This window comes from Athalia rosae, chromosome 1 (genome assembly GCF_917208135.1).
Source record: "Athalia rosae chromosome 1, iyAthRosa1.1, whole genome shotgun sequence".
In the NCBI taxonomy this organism is placed as follows: domain Eukaryota; kingdom Metazoa; phylum Arthropoda; class Insecta; order Hymenoptera; family Athaliidae; genus Athalia; species Athalia rosae.
Window position 1 is genome coordinate 24,919,358 of NC_064026.1, and position 12,700 is coordinate 24,932,057.

General features: G+C 35.9%; 3 protein-coding genes and 1 long non-coding RNA gene across 7 annotated transcripts; 2 read left to right on the top strand and 2 right to left on the bottom strand.

Annotated features, from left to right (window-relative positions):
• Positions 1-717: 717 nt before the first annotated feature.
• On the bottom strand, positions 718-3,281 carry LOC105690909 (3-ketodihydrosphingosine reductase). Of its 3 annotated transcripts, none has more exons than XM_012409063.3 (5): positions 2,784-3,281; positions 2,273-2,680; positions 1,681-2,110; positions 1,342-1,583; positions 718-1,229 (listed from the first exon to the last, which is right to left on the bottom strand). In XM_012409063.3, exons 2-5 carry the CDS (start codon positions 2,387-2,389, stop codon positions 1,017-1,019), a joined length of 1,002 nt encoding a protein of 333 aa, XP_012264486.1. In that variant the 5' UTR covers positions 2,390-2,680; positions 2,784-3,281; the 3' UTR covers positions 718-1,016. The 3 variants fall into 3 exon arrangements, with proteins under 3 accessions (XP_012264486.1, XP_048516278.1, XP_048516277.1); XM_048660321.1 differs by having other exon boundaries at positions 3,051-3,069; XM_048660320.1 differs by having other exon boundaries at positions 2,273-3,281.
• A 155-nt stretch (positions 3,282-3,436) lies between these two features.
• Positions 3,437-4,233, top strand: LOC105690958 (39S ribosomal protein L33, mitochondrial). Its single transcript, XM_012409152.3, has 3 exons — positions 3,437-3,628; positions 3,811-3,914; positions 4,095-4,233. The coding sequence occupies exons 1-3, from the start codon at positions 3,588-3,590 to the stop codon at positions 4,142-4,144; spliced, it is 195 nt and encodes a 64-aa protein (XP_012264575.2). The 5' UTR covers positions 3,437-3,587; the 3' UTR covers positions 4,145-4,233.
• Positions 4,234-4,417: 184 nt separating this feature from the next.
• On the bottom strand, positions 4,418-12,412 carry LOC105690957 (1-phosphatidylinositol 4,5-bisphosphate phosphodiesterase). Its single transcript, XM_012409150.3, has 19 exons — positions 12,086-12,412; positions 10,379-10,602; positions 10,239-10,298; positions 10,004-10,141; positions 9,604-9,683; positions 9,279-9,414; positions 9,115-9,215; positions 8,840-9,006; positions 8,558-8,768; positions 8,225-8,483; positions 7,956-8,153; positions 7,677-7,884; positions 7,390-7,547; positions 6,996-7,202; positions 6,537-6,909; positions 6,293-6,442; positions 6,028-6,205; positions 5,465-5,915; positions 4,418-5,381 (listed from the first exon to the last, which is right to left on the bottom strand). The coding sequence occupies exons 2-19, from the start codon at positions 10,547-10,549 to the stop codon at positions 5,313-5,315; spliced, it is 3,315 nt and encodes a 1,104-aa protein (XP_012264573.2). The 5' UTR covers positions 10,550-10,602; positions 12,086-12,412; the 3' UTR covers positions 4,418-5,312.
• On the top strand, positions 10,539-12,696 carry LOC125502253. Of its 2 annotated transcripts, none has more exons than XR_007280124.1 (4): positions 10,539-11,348; positions 11,902-12,053; positions 12,125-12,335; positions 12,434-12,696. It is a non-coding gene; the product is annotated as an uncharacterized LOC125502253 (long non-coding RNA). The 2 variants fall into 2 exon arrangements; XR_007280125.1 differs by lacking the exon at positions 10,539-11,348 and adding an exon at positions 11,428-11,689.
• The last annotated feature ends 4 nt before the right edge of the window (positions 12,697-12,700 follow it).

Below are 12,700 nucleotides of genomic sequence, written 5' to 3' on the forward strand. Positions count from 1 at the left end.
TATGTCATGATGTCTGCATTCGAGTGTTGCTCATGATTAATTTCAGTGTATGATGCAGCAGTGTAATTAACGTCAATCGAAATCAATATTTGATGGGTAGTTAATCTTTATTAATATACATCGAATTAATATTTCTTTAATCGAAATTAATATTAATTCGTAAAATCCACGTTAATAAATTATTGTTATTGTGCACATCATGGATGTATTTTTGCAGAGTACGTAGTTTTTTTTGACAAATAATGTTTTGCGCTATCATTGACAACTTTTATTTCAATTTTCACTAGAATTTAATGATTTTAATTGTTCTTACAATTAGAAGTACATTATAAATCACTCATAGGTAGTTAGTAGGTAAGTATATCATTTGAATCAGCTGATGCACCGAAGAATGTTGTGTTCCGGATCTGGAGAAAAATTGCTTATTAAGCTGCTCTTTCCTCTCCTAAACAGTTCAAGTAATATTGAAATAAGAACTTATGATGTAACTGAATTACGGTATCGCTGTTGCACGAAAATGCAGCGGATGAACACAACTATGTTCAGAAATATTGTTATCATTATATTACATTGTTCGTGTCTAGGGAAATTGATGAAATAATCTGTAGCCGAAAAATAGTTACTCTTTTTCCGTTTTAACTTGTAAGTTGCATGGTAGCTTCTCGGCTTCTTCTGATTATCAAAGTTGCTTGGGTAGGAAATACTTTTGCCATTTTCTAGAACGATATTTTATTGGTTAACACCACATCAATATTCATCAATAATAATTACACCAGAAACTGAGAAACTCTAGGAAAATACACAGACGAAGATTGACATTTCATGCAACCGAAACTAGTTTAATCGAAGACCTTGGTAGATTATGTGACAGTTGCCGGTGCGGATACAAGATCCGGTAGTAAATATGCCATTCAAATACTGAGTTTCAGATACTGAATATCACACTTACTTCAGTTCAATCGTTCAGGAATTCAGTCCAATAGCCGAGTTTAGCAAAGTAAGTATATTACTATGACCTATTCAGATTTCTTATTCTTATCTCGATTTTTCATACAATTCAGAATAATTCTTCTGAATGAAATTAGGTAGCAAGCGCCTACTAGTCTAAGCATGCCTGCCAGTAATGCCTGTAGTAGTAACTCGGTGATGGATGAGATAGGGGACATTCCGGCGCACAATGAAGTCAAAATGAACCCTTCCAGACCAACTGTTGAGAAGAACCTCCCAGTCTGCAAACAATATTAAAGTGAGTCCTTCCTGTTTTCAGTCTATTATTCATACCATTCATCTTATTCTTAAGAGACAGTATGAATAAATTAGCAAAATATGAAAAGTACTGACCAGAGCGTCTTTCATCAATTGTTCAGCTACAGATTCTGGTGACACAGGTCCTGTACCTTCGGAGATCAGTTTAGTTTCTAATGGTTTGCTTTGGTCTTCAAGTGCAAATCCTGGTGTGTCTGTGTCAGGCGGGAGGGACAATGTCACGGAGATGTTATAAGGTGCTACCTCCATCGCAACACTTTCTGCCAACCCACGCAAGGCAAATTTTGTACTTCCATAAGCTGAATAACCAAAGATGCCTGAAATTTAAAAAAAAAGTTAAAGAGTGAAATCAATTTTTACCCAAGAACAATCAACTTATAAGCGAATAAACAATAGGTTTTTTACAACTTTTACCTAATAGGGCAGCTTGAGAGGAAGTGATAACAATTATTCCTTCATGTGCGCTCTTCATGCTGGAAATGACTGCCTTAATAGCGTAGTATGTCCCCATGAAATTAAGGTTGACCATATATTTTAGATTGTCAATGGTGGTGTCTTCAACTTTTCCACATATAGCGATACCCGCACAGTTAATCAGCATATAAATTGGGCCTATTGTACGCTCGAGGTTATTAAACGTTTTTTCTACATCCCCGTAATTATTTCCGATGTCCAATGATACACATTCCACTTTTTGTTTTTCCTTATTTTGACAAGCGTGGAGTATTTCATTTTTAGCAGCTTCCAATTTTTTCAAATCTCTGGCTATAATAGTGACATGTGCTCCTTGTCGAGCTGCATAGATGGCTGCACATTTTCCAATTCCACTGGAACCTCCAGTTATCTTAAACAAAATATGTGTAATTCGACACAGTGAAATGATAAGCAGTTAGCACTTGAACTTTCAATCTCCATCTTTCAGAGCTGGAGATAATAAGAAAATTCTTAATTACCTTGAAGGCAAGAGAAAGAGTATGATTTCAAATTAATTAAGTAATGGACTTACCACAACATGTTTATTGGTCAGTTGCTTTAGCCGGCCATACCAAAAGAATTTCTTCAGGATTAAAATAACAACCAAAAGTACGAAGACTATCAAACTAATTGACCAAATTTGTGTCATCTTTTATTGTTTCCGAACAGAATAAAATTTGAATCTGACAATTCCCGGAGCGCGTTGACGGAGCGCTTTGCCGCTGTATTGAGTGAATGACCTCAAATAACAACCGTATGACACAATGTATGACGTTTAATCCAAGGTATGACTTGGGGATGTCTTCAGAGAATATCAATGAATATTGTTATGGTCTGACCGGTCTGACCAACGTGGCGAGACGTGTGCCTGCCGAAGTCCGCGACCGCGATACTAATGAATAAAGTGGCTCGGCTTGGTCAAAGAGGATTGATCACTGATCTATAAGTGGGATTGAAGCTTGGTCATAAGATATTTATGCATGTGAAACTATCAATCGTATGCGTACGTACGTATGTACGTCTGTATACAACACTGTACTCACTGATGAAGGTTAGAACATGAAAATTATACAGGTGGGATGGCGCCACGAATTGGATTGACTGTCAGAGCAGAGAACGGTGTTTAACACTCATGTAAATACTGAACTTTAGAGTTTAATTAAAAAAAAATTGATTGCCAAATTTACCGACTTCACAACACGACATGATACAATGTTAATTTTTCGATTTTTTATGGCTTGAAATAGCGTGGATCCCACTTGTAAATAATTACTGATAATCTATTTGCACATGAGCATAATGAAATCTACCATCTATTTCTATGATCACTATAAGCATTTTTTGTCGAGCTCTGGTACATACATACAACCACCATAGAATTGACTGAAGATTAGTATCGCTTTTTGGCGTTTTGGTTGTGTCTGGTAGGGGAAGAGCAACCGATTCTGGTATAAACAGTATACCCAACAGCGGCAAAACCACTGATAACCACTGATTCAGCGGCAAAATTTAAAATAACTGACAGTAGAATGTCGCATAACAGCTCAGGATAGCTGATAGTCGCGGGTATTCTCAGTTAAAGGTGTACGTACTTTCCCGCCTGTTTCTGACGAACAGCGCGTTCTACCACAACTATCTCTTTCTCACTGCCCCCACTTCTATTGCGCGCGTTCCAGTAGTATAGAGTCCAGTGGATTTTTCACTGCCCGGATAAGCTCTATGGCCGGCCTAGCTCACAGAAAGCTCTGGCTTCATTGCTGTAGGAGTTCCGTTTATTACAACATTGAGTGGTGAATTATTGTATTATCGTCAGTTATCAACCATTGCCCGACTATTTTTTGGATAAAATGTTCGTCACAAATGTTTTGCTTAAACGGGTTAAAAGCAAGTAAGTGTGAAGAGCATTCGTATGATTGTGTAGTTTTGGGGTTAGATTACTTCTGGCCTTCAATATTTTGAATTTCTGTACAGCTTTGATCTGGATGTCATTTTCAAATTATTTTTACTAATATTGCAGTCGTAACATATTTATTGCCAAGATCACCTTGACATTTGAATGTTTTATTACAGATTAATCATGGTACGGATGGAAAGTTTAGTCAGCGGTCACCAATATAATACAATACGAGAAAGGCTCGGAGATAAACTGGAAAAGATACGTTTTGATCCATGGAGTAAGTACCTTCAATACATATGCTAATATATTCTTGAAATCGAACAAAATGCTGAATATTGGGAGAAGACAAATATTATACCTTTTCACTCAACTGAGTCTGAAATCACCTCACGCGTTTTTGGATGATCTCAAATTTTTTTTTCATTCTGAAGATGGTCTGATTATTTTTTCCTTCCAGTTCAACAAAACGCTTTCTACCGGGAATTGAAGAAGATACGGAGTGTGTGAACATTTTTTGGAGTAACTGTTTCTCTGCTGTCTTAAAAAATTGTAGAATAATAGCTTGATTAAAATTTATATCATCTGTAAAACTTTCATCCACTGAGTTGTGTCAATCCTTTTTTCAGACAGTTCTATCCTGAAACTTTCTTATAAGTTGATAAAGTTCACAATTACTATAGGTCATTTGAAAATCAAACTCAAAGCGTTTTGAACTGATGTCCAGTTCACACAAACACCTTTCTCTTACTCACATAGGTTTATGGAGAAGAAATATTGTTATTGGTTTTCAACTTTCAATATATATTTTACTATGAAACAAGTTTACATATAAGAGGGACATGGTCTCAAAACTTTGTAGAAAATATTAACAAAATAACATAAGTTAAGACATATGTTTTAAACCTATAGTAAATATTCATTGTGCTGCAAAGGGTATGATACACCAAATAGATCATTGCATTAATACATATGCCAAATAAAAAGTAATTAAACTAGTTTTGATCCGAAAGTTGGCTTTTCGGTTTTAGAACCATTGAGGAAAATTATGCATCTTCTTTATTTAACTTATACTTTTGTAATGCATAAACCCAAGCACCTTTGCAATACGTTGATCAATGATTAATTTATTCGAGAAATGACAAAGCGAAAAATTCATAATTATGTTACGTACGTACGTATAACATATTTGATTTGATTTTGTTAAAAGAGGCACAATATTACAAAGTTTTGACTCAATAACCTTAGCATATTTTGTAATTCTGACAATTTAATATATTTCTCGACAGTGATCTCCATTTCTACTTTATGCATTCAAACTTGTCAGTGAATAGTAAATATTTTCGAGTTTTTTAAATTTGACTAGATAGTAATCATCTACATGGTAAATTTCTCTTAAACTATATGATTCATCGAAGACATTTTACATGGTATTTTGATTTATAAAGTATCAGTAATGGTAAATCTTTGCACCCAAAATTGAGACTTTCATAAGAAAATAACAAATTCATGAGCTCAATTCGCGGTGCCTAATCACGACACAATCATCTTGTGAAATAATTACTAAGAGATTTGATCCCGATTCCAATAGTGAATATTGAATAGATAAGAAATTTCGATATAGTTAACGAACAGAAACAGCGCGTCATACCTATCTTGACTGGTTGTTTCGGCATATTTACACATAAAGTTCAGTTTTTGGGCCGAGCTCGTATTCTATCTCTTCATTTTTGTACATTTCCAGTATCTGCAAACACACATCAGTTAACATTGTTATTACAGTTACACAATATTCAACAATTTGTGGATGACCTCAGGCTATTCTCTTACCGCGTTTATATCTTTCTGTAGGTCCTCAAGTTGTTTGTCATGAATCAATTTTAATTTATCTTTTTCTCGAGCCTGAACTATTTGCGCGATTTTTCGCTCTTCCATGAATTTTTTGGTATTATTTTGCTGCTTTTCTCTAAGTCTGCCCTCTTTGATTCCTCGTGTTTTAAGCGTTTTGTCATTCATAACTTCTCTCATACTTTCAACCGAAAGTCGTGCTTGTTTTACATTCATTTCTTTGAGTTCACGTTCGTGCCTCGCAGCCAATTGTTTTAATTGTGCAATTTGTGCCGACAAACACATCTTACGTAATTGGGTACGACGCTCTTCAAGATGTACTCGTTGTAGTTCCTTTTCTTCCCTACGTTGTCTTTCCGCTAAGCGCGACCACTGAGCAGTTTGTTCTGACACCGCTCTACGAACACTTGGATCTCGTGACAATTCTACTTTGCTGAAATATTTGTAAATGATTCATTACTATTTCTAATTCAGAACGTGTATGCATACTACATTTCGTATTGATAAATTCTTTCTGTTACTAGGCAAATACTCTCAAGCTTTACTTTTTTCCTTTAATGATCTTCTCAATCGCTGTGCACTGTTGCTTTTGAACAGTGATCTTTTCTTTTTGATGTCTTTTCTTGAGAGACTCTAGTTCTTTTTGCTGTTTTCTGGATACTTTTTGGAATCCCTTTTCTTGTCTCAGTGAATCTACTGTAATAGGCTCAAACATCATTTCCTCTGTAAATCAGGAATATAGATTTTCAAGATTAATGTTTGGAACAATCGTTTGGACCGTCTCCATACATGATGAATTTATATCTATACCTCTTGGTCTGGCTACTTCGTGGTGGTGCAGAGGAGCTTCAATATTGGTCTTATTATCACTTTCTTCAATTCCGAGCCCTCGCATCTTAGTTTGCGCGGCTGCTTCAGCCTTTCGATCCACTCGGGGTGCAGTGAGTGCTTCCATAAAATCTTTGAACGAATATAAATGTACATAATTATTAATACTATTAAATGTTACGTGTAAAAAAATTAGGATATTTTTTCAGTCACGTTAGTACAATACCTTGAAAGCCATCAGGAACATAGATTTTGAGTTCTATATTGCAGAAGAGCATAGGAAGAGACATAGGGAAATTGGCTTCTGTGCGTAAAGCGACATGGCGATAGCCAGACTGCAATCCATCAAGGGGAACAATCCTTTGTCCGAGTAGCTTTCCATTCGATTCATCATAAACGGCAAACCGCAAGGCAGCCAGATCAGGTAGGACTACTTTACGAAACAAGAATGGCTCCTCGTTATAGACAGGATTTAAACCATTCGCTTGTACAACTCTAGTACGAAACTCTTTTCTTATCGTATCCGTTGGCAGTCCATACATTTCGACTTCAACATAAGTGCCAACTTTTTTGTCCGATAAAAACTGACCTGCGATGACCTGTTAGTATAACACTATTAAGTTTTCAAACTTGATGGCTGTTTGGGACGATTCGAGATTGCTAGTATCAATGCGTCATAGCATACCTGTACACTACATTGGGTGGCAATAACTCCATCGACAGGACTTTCTGCAAAAGGATCAAAACTGCGATCAGCGCGCCGCATGAAGTCTGGCTTGAGTAGATATCCAGAAGAGCCATTGTATTCGAACTTTCCTTGGTTCAATTGCATTGGAAGATCTGCCGTTTGAAAATTTAGTGACACCATTTGACAGCCAGCATTCCAGAACACCTGTGTATGTGTTTATTCAATAGTTGTAAAATTATATGTATAACACGGTAACATCTGCGTGCATACTTAATTTCAAACCATTATGTCTCATATGACAATTTTGTTTGTAACAATATAGGGTAACATTGAAATTGAGGAGTGACTAGAATACTAAACTGAAGTGGATCAATAAGGTGACCAAAGTTACCTGAGGCATGTAATTTGAGGAATCAGCTCTTGTACCCTTTGGATAAATCCTGCTCATTTGACGTTTATTATAATTGACAAATTCAATTGCAGAAGTTTTCAAATAATTCAATCCCGCAGTTTCAGCAAAAGAAGACATGTTGTAATGAATATTTTTTTCTACAGAAATTGAAACGGCGATATTAATACATACAGTCTAACACATACAGGCAATGTGGAATTAGAACTTTGTTAATGTTACCAGATACATGGAAATAGAAAAAACTTATTATGAAAAATTAAACTTACGTTCAGCTACGGTGAACCCCTGGAATTTGATCGGTTGTGCATAGTTCACCATGGATGAAAGCCATGGGTGCACGTTAGTTGTGCTGCCAGTATATGGTGGCACATTTGTTAACTCGAAGCTATCTCCGACTCCTACTGGTCCACTGCCCTGCGTTTGTGGAACCACGCCAACGGGGATTACAGCCTCTGCTGCTGCTACTATTTCTTCCTGCAGAACAATGTAGTTGAAACACGCGAACCAGATTTGTATGAATTCTAGACTTGGGCAGAATTAGGTACCTTGGCCGGTACTTGGTCAATACCAGCAGCAGCAGGTATAGCGCTGGCATCTTCTTTCACTTCGTCTTCAATAACAAACTGTCCTTGCTTGAAGAGTTCCAATTCGTGCTTTTCAACTTCAGGCTTCAGTCTCTTATTCTTAATCAGGATTTTTCGCTTCAACATGCTTGGTGGTGGAAGGCTCACTCCTGGTTCAAGCTAGCCATCAATTTATTTATTTAGTAGCAGAGATATGGCAAAGTAGAAATGGGGCGACTCAATTGACTTACAGGATATTCCTTTAAAGGTTCTTTCAGTAGCAAGTCTCCTAATATTTCATCGCAATATTTGGCTAATTTATTTTGTTGCTTTTTGCTGCAGTGATTTTCAAAACTTAGAATAACGGGATATTCAGAAGTAACAAAAGCCGTGTCTCGAACTGCGTATATAACATCTTTGAATAATATGTCTGTACACATGGCTTTTCCGTGGGTTATGATTGGCTCCTCATCTTCTCCTTTTCCATCCCAACAATCCAATTCAACACATCTTCAAAACGAATACAAATTAAGGTCTATCAAAGGTACTGAACAACGTTAACAAGATTTGGAAAATGATCATACCTGCATCCAGCAAGAAGTACTTGTCGATACATTTCTACACTACTTTTACCACCAAATTGTCTTCCGCTTAGATAAGTGTTGTGGCTGGAATTAATGTAGTAATGGGACAGTGGTTGATCCATGTCCATATAAATGTCAAGTCTGTCAAGAAAGACGGGTGCGTTCTCATCTGACATTAGGTATCGTATGAAACCATCTTTGGTCATGGTTTCTAAAAGCAACATTATACATTGAGAAGAAGAGGCCAACTACAGACTTCATCAACATTGCTACTATACTCACTTTGATTTTGTGCTTGTTCATTTTTTTCATAATCTCTAATAATTTCCATTGCCCTTTTCTCATCGTAAAGGGGGCATAAGATTTCATTCAATGTTGGATCCCTTTGCTTTTCATTCAGGAATAAGATTAACTGGTCGAGATTGATGGTATCAGCCTTTCCCTGAGTTCTGCATTTATAGGGTACAGAGAAAAGGTGAATTATCATTGCGATTCTAACGTATAATAGACATGCTGATTTCTACTTGAATTACCCATATTTGATAAACTCTACTCACATTGATTGGAATAGTTCTTCTATGTCGTTTCTTGGGCATATTTTATGATACAGGGCGTAAAATGCATCAAATGTAAAATCATCTGGTTCTATCACATCGTTCTGCAATAATGATTTTCTCACTGAAAATAATTCATTCTAAATATAGATTTTATAGAAACAAACCTTTCCACTTGGTAAATCCAACTCGGCCAAACATTGGTATACCAATTTTTCAGTCTTTCCTGAGGCAAATGTTCTAGCAACTACTTTGACTGGAACTTTCCCAGCCGGATCTACAAGCATTCGAAGTCTCATCCAACTGAAATAATGATAATTATGATTGTTATCTGCTTTAGGTATGCAGTATGTACATACACATACATCAACTAGCTTCTATTAGCTTCTCGGAAACGGTTACAATACGTATTCATGAGTTAGGGGAGATGAAAAATGATGTGTTCCTTGGAATTTTGGAGTTATATTTGATTTAATTTAAAATCCCACGTACTGTTTTTTTAAACACGTTAACGGACAAACGTTGTTGGCTTTCACATTGTGCGTTATAATTCTGATCCCATCCAACCATATCTGTAACATTAATTAGTTAATAACTGTGTCAATAATATATGGTATTATATAGTGAATAAATTGCATAGATCTAAACAAATATTGAAGATAAGTATGAGTCAATTTGATAACAGATCTGCTTCATCTCATCACAATGCTGGTCTGTATTTATTTACTAAATTCACTCATCATTCAGAATATTCTACATTTGTCATGACATAACACCAATCCTGTTGGAAATAAAGCTATGATCAACGTTATCAATTCAGTTTGACCTGACTAGTCATGTAAGATGTAGCCAATTAGTTTGTTATGTGGAAGTGCAACTCCCTTCTAATTACCTTGGCAGTTGCTGCATCAGGGCACACAACATGATGATAGTTGATATTTGTATAATCAACTCCTGAACAGATGGTCAGACTTCGGTCTTCCAGTAAGTCTTCACTCTTTCCCGCAAGTCTGTCAAACAGCTTTGGATCCTGATCGAGATAGATAATCACAATGTGAAACACATAAGTTGAAGACACCTTAATATCTTTTGATCTTTAGTGAAAGTTTAGTACTAGAGCCTACTACCTTTGGAACTCCACCAGCACGAATATCACTCACTTGGCAGAGTTCGATAACATCTCCATCCTAAACCAGTGATATACAGATTTATTGATGATAAATTGAACTTGTGTAAGTGTTGAACAGAAGAAACCTTGTCGTCTCACCTTTCCTTCACTTTTCCAGTAAATAAAAAATCCGTACTCATCAACTTTGAAAAGGCAATTCAATTCTATCTCTGTATTATCTTTCTCTTCGGACCATCTATCAAACACGCATCCTTTACGTAATGGTTCGGGCACTTCAATTTGCCAGTTAAATTCAAATCGCTTCGTCATTTTTTCTTGGAGGGCCTTAAGCCCGTGTTTGAGTTAACGCAGAATATCTTATCCTAAAAACATCAGTAGTGTTATTACTGATGAATTGATTAGAATTTATCAGACGTAAGTGACAGCTGGAAAATTTGTCTCGAATTAATTGCGATCTCTTGTACCAAGTGGACATCCCACCGTAGTATGAAATATTAACAATAATATTTACTGTAGTTTGTATACCAGAGAAGTCAAGGTCTTTGGCTATATATAGAATGAGAACTATGTCTATGCTAGCGCTGTCTGAAAGTTCTTTTGATCAGTGATGCTCTGAAAATTTTGTTGAAAGAATGCTAGCCACCGTAATATAAAAGTAAAAAGTACAGTAAGGGTCATTCCAATAGACCAAAAATTGGAGAGGAGTATAGCGCTAATTATCTTTGAAACTAATTAACAGTAGTCTTGGAAAATATGAGATTATGCACAAATATGGGACAAATGCTTTCACGTCTGTATAGCAAAGGTTTTGAGGAATAATCGACAAGGATGTCCTCGGTTTTATATTTGCATCTAAAGTAATCTAAATCGTAGTAAAACTGGTGTGAACCTTCAAGGAAAGTTCTATCATAGTATTTATGATAAAATTATACTAGCTGCAAGGTGCAGCATTTCTGTGCAAGGATTGGTCTTTATTCCAGTAAAAATGAGCCCGTTAAAATAAACGTCAGTTTCTATTTTAGAACAGGTATTAAGTTATAAATGTATGGAATAGTTTCTAGTTGGTGATACAATCATGAAACACTGTTTCATTATTTAGTTCATAAAGGTAGGAATATTTTCATATGTAAATTTAAAATAGTATCTCAACACGATATCATACTTCAAATGCTTCAACGTTACTGTAAATGCCTGTTACGTAGACTTATAAAAAGTTATGACACAAGTTGCACTCTCAGCTTGGGGGATTACACAAAAGTAAATTGCTGGTAATTAGATAAAAATTCCTCTTTTTAAGTGATATCTACAAATGATTTTAGCCAATTTTATCCATGTTCCAAAATTAGACCTCACAATCAGTTCAAAAAGTTAGTTCACTTACTATCGCACACTGGATACTATTGACACTGCTCATTGTAGGAATTGAACTGTTAACTGTCACATGAGCAGGTACGTTAACAATAAGAACCCCATCAACAATAATGATAATGGTTCAAGGTCAATAAAATATCAATAACAATCCTATAGCACACAGAATACTTTGTTTATTCAAATGTTTTGGCATTTACTGACTTAACAAGAAGTGAATGAAGAATACTGGTTAGCTAATAAGAGATTGCTTTGCAAGTGATAGAATAATTTCCTTTTTCAATTATAATCAGGTGGTCTCGTAACCGCAATTGGAAAGATAAAAGCAATTTGTGGCGGTTAACGTTATGACAGCTCCGAATCGTAACGAAAATTAACGATTACGTTATGAACCTAAGAATTAATCCGTCATACGAGCAGCTACGAATAGGAAACCTAATTAAATGTAAAGAATATTTCAGACTGTCGAATACTTACTGCTTACTCCAATAATTCTAACTCTATCCACGTTTACAGGAAATTGAAACAAATCATTTCACTCTTCGACTTGATAACGAAATTTGATTTCACACACCGTTTAATCAGGGGAAAACACCACTTGCTTGTTACAATAATTTAAATTAAAGAAAACAACTTTTCCCCATCACACAACTGCACACAACCAGTGAGGCGGCCATAAGCAGCCCGTAGGGCTGTGTTATGTGTATTTGATGTGTATCAAAGATGAGTTGAGTATATTGTGATACGTTACTGTGCGTAGAAGTGAAGTATGCTTATGTGTATGATCTGGATTTTGTGTTCTATTCTGTAATCTTGTGTGTACAGCTCGATATCGGCTGCTTTGCTCGCGTAACATGCGCATGTGCCGTTTGATGTTTCATCCTACTTACCAACCGATTCGTAATTCTCATAACTTGGTGTCGGTAGAAACGGGATTCAAATTCAACGGAACCTGAACGTACGATCTATTTCCGTTCTACGCACCAACAATCGGTAACATAGTAGAGCTAGATCGTCTCAAAATTGACATACTTTTTTATCGAATCGATTAAATGTATTATCATGTATTATGTATAATGTGCTTTATCATTA

Bases quoted from the DNA above. Each gene is read 5' to 3' on its own strand.
- LOC105690909 (XM_012409063.3), bottom strand. From the start codon at position 2,389: ATGACACAAATTTGGTCAATTAGTTTGATAGTCTTCGTACTTTTGGTT. The intron at 2,111-2,272 runs GTAAGTCCATTA...ATTTTGTTTAAG, and splicing joins TGACCAATAAACATGTTGTG to ATAACTGGAGGTTCCAGTGG. The intron at 1,230-1,341 runs GTCAGTACTTTT...TATTGTTTGCAG, and splicing joins AATTGATGAAAGACGCTCTG to ACTGGGAGGTTCTTCTCAAC.
- LOC105690958 (XM_012409152.3), top strand. From the start codon at position 3,588: ATGTTCGTCACAAATGTTTTGCTTAAACGGGTTAAAAGCAA. The intron at 3,629-3,810 runs GTAAGTGTGAAG...GTTTTATTACAG, and splicing joins CTTAAACGGGTTAAAAGCAA to ATTAATCATGGTACGGATGG. The intron at 3,915-4,094 runs GTAAGTACCTTC...TTTTCCTTCCAG, and splicing joins GATACGTTTTGATCCATGGA to TTCAACAAAACGCTTTCTAC.
- LOC105690957 (XM_012409150.3), bottom strand. From the start codon at position 10,549: ATGACGAAGCGATTTGAATTTAACTGGCAAATTGAAGTGCCCGAACCA. The intron at 8,154-8,224 runs GTAAGTCAATTG...ATTGATGGCTAG, and splicing joins AACCTTTAAAGGAATATCCT to CTTGAACCAGGAGTGAGCCT. The intron at 5,382-5,464 runs GTAAGAGAATAG...GTGTGTTTGCAG, and splicing joins TACAGAAAGATATAAACGCG to ATACTGGAAATGTACAAAAA.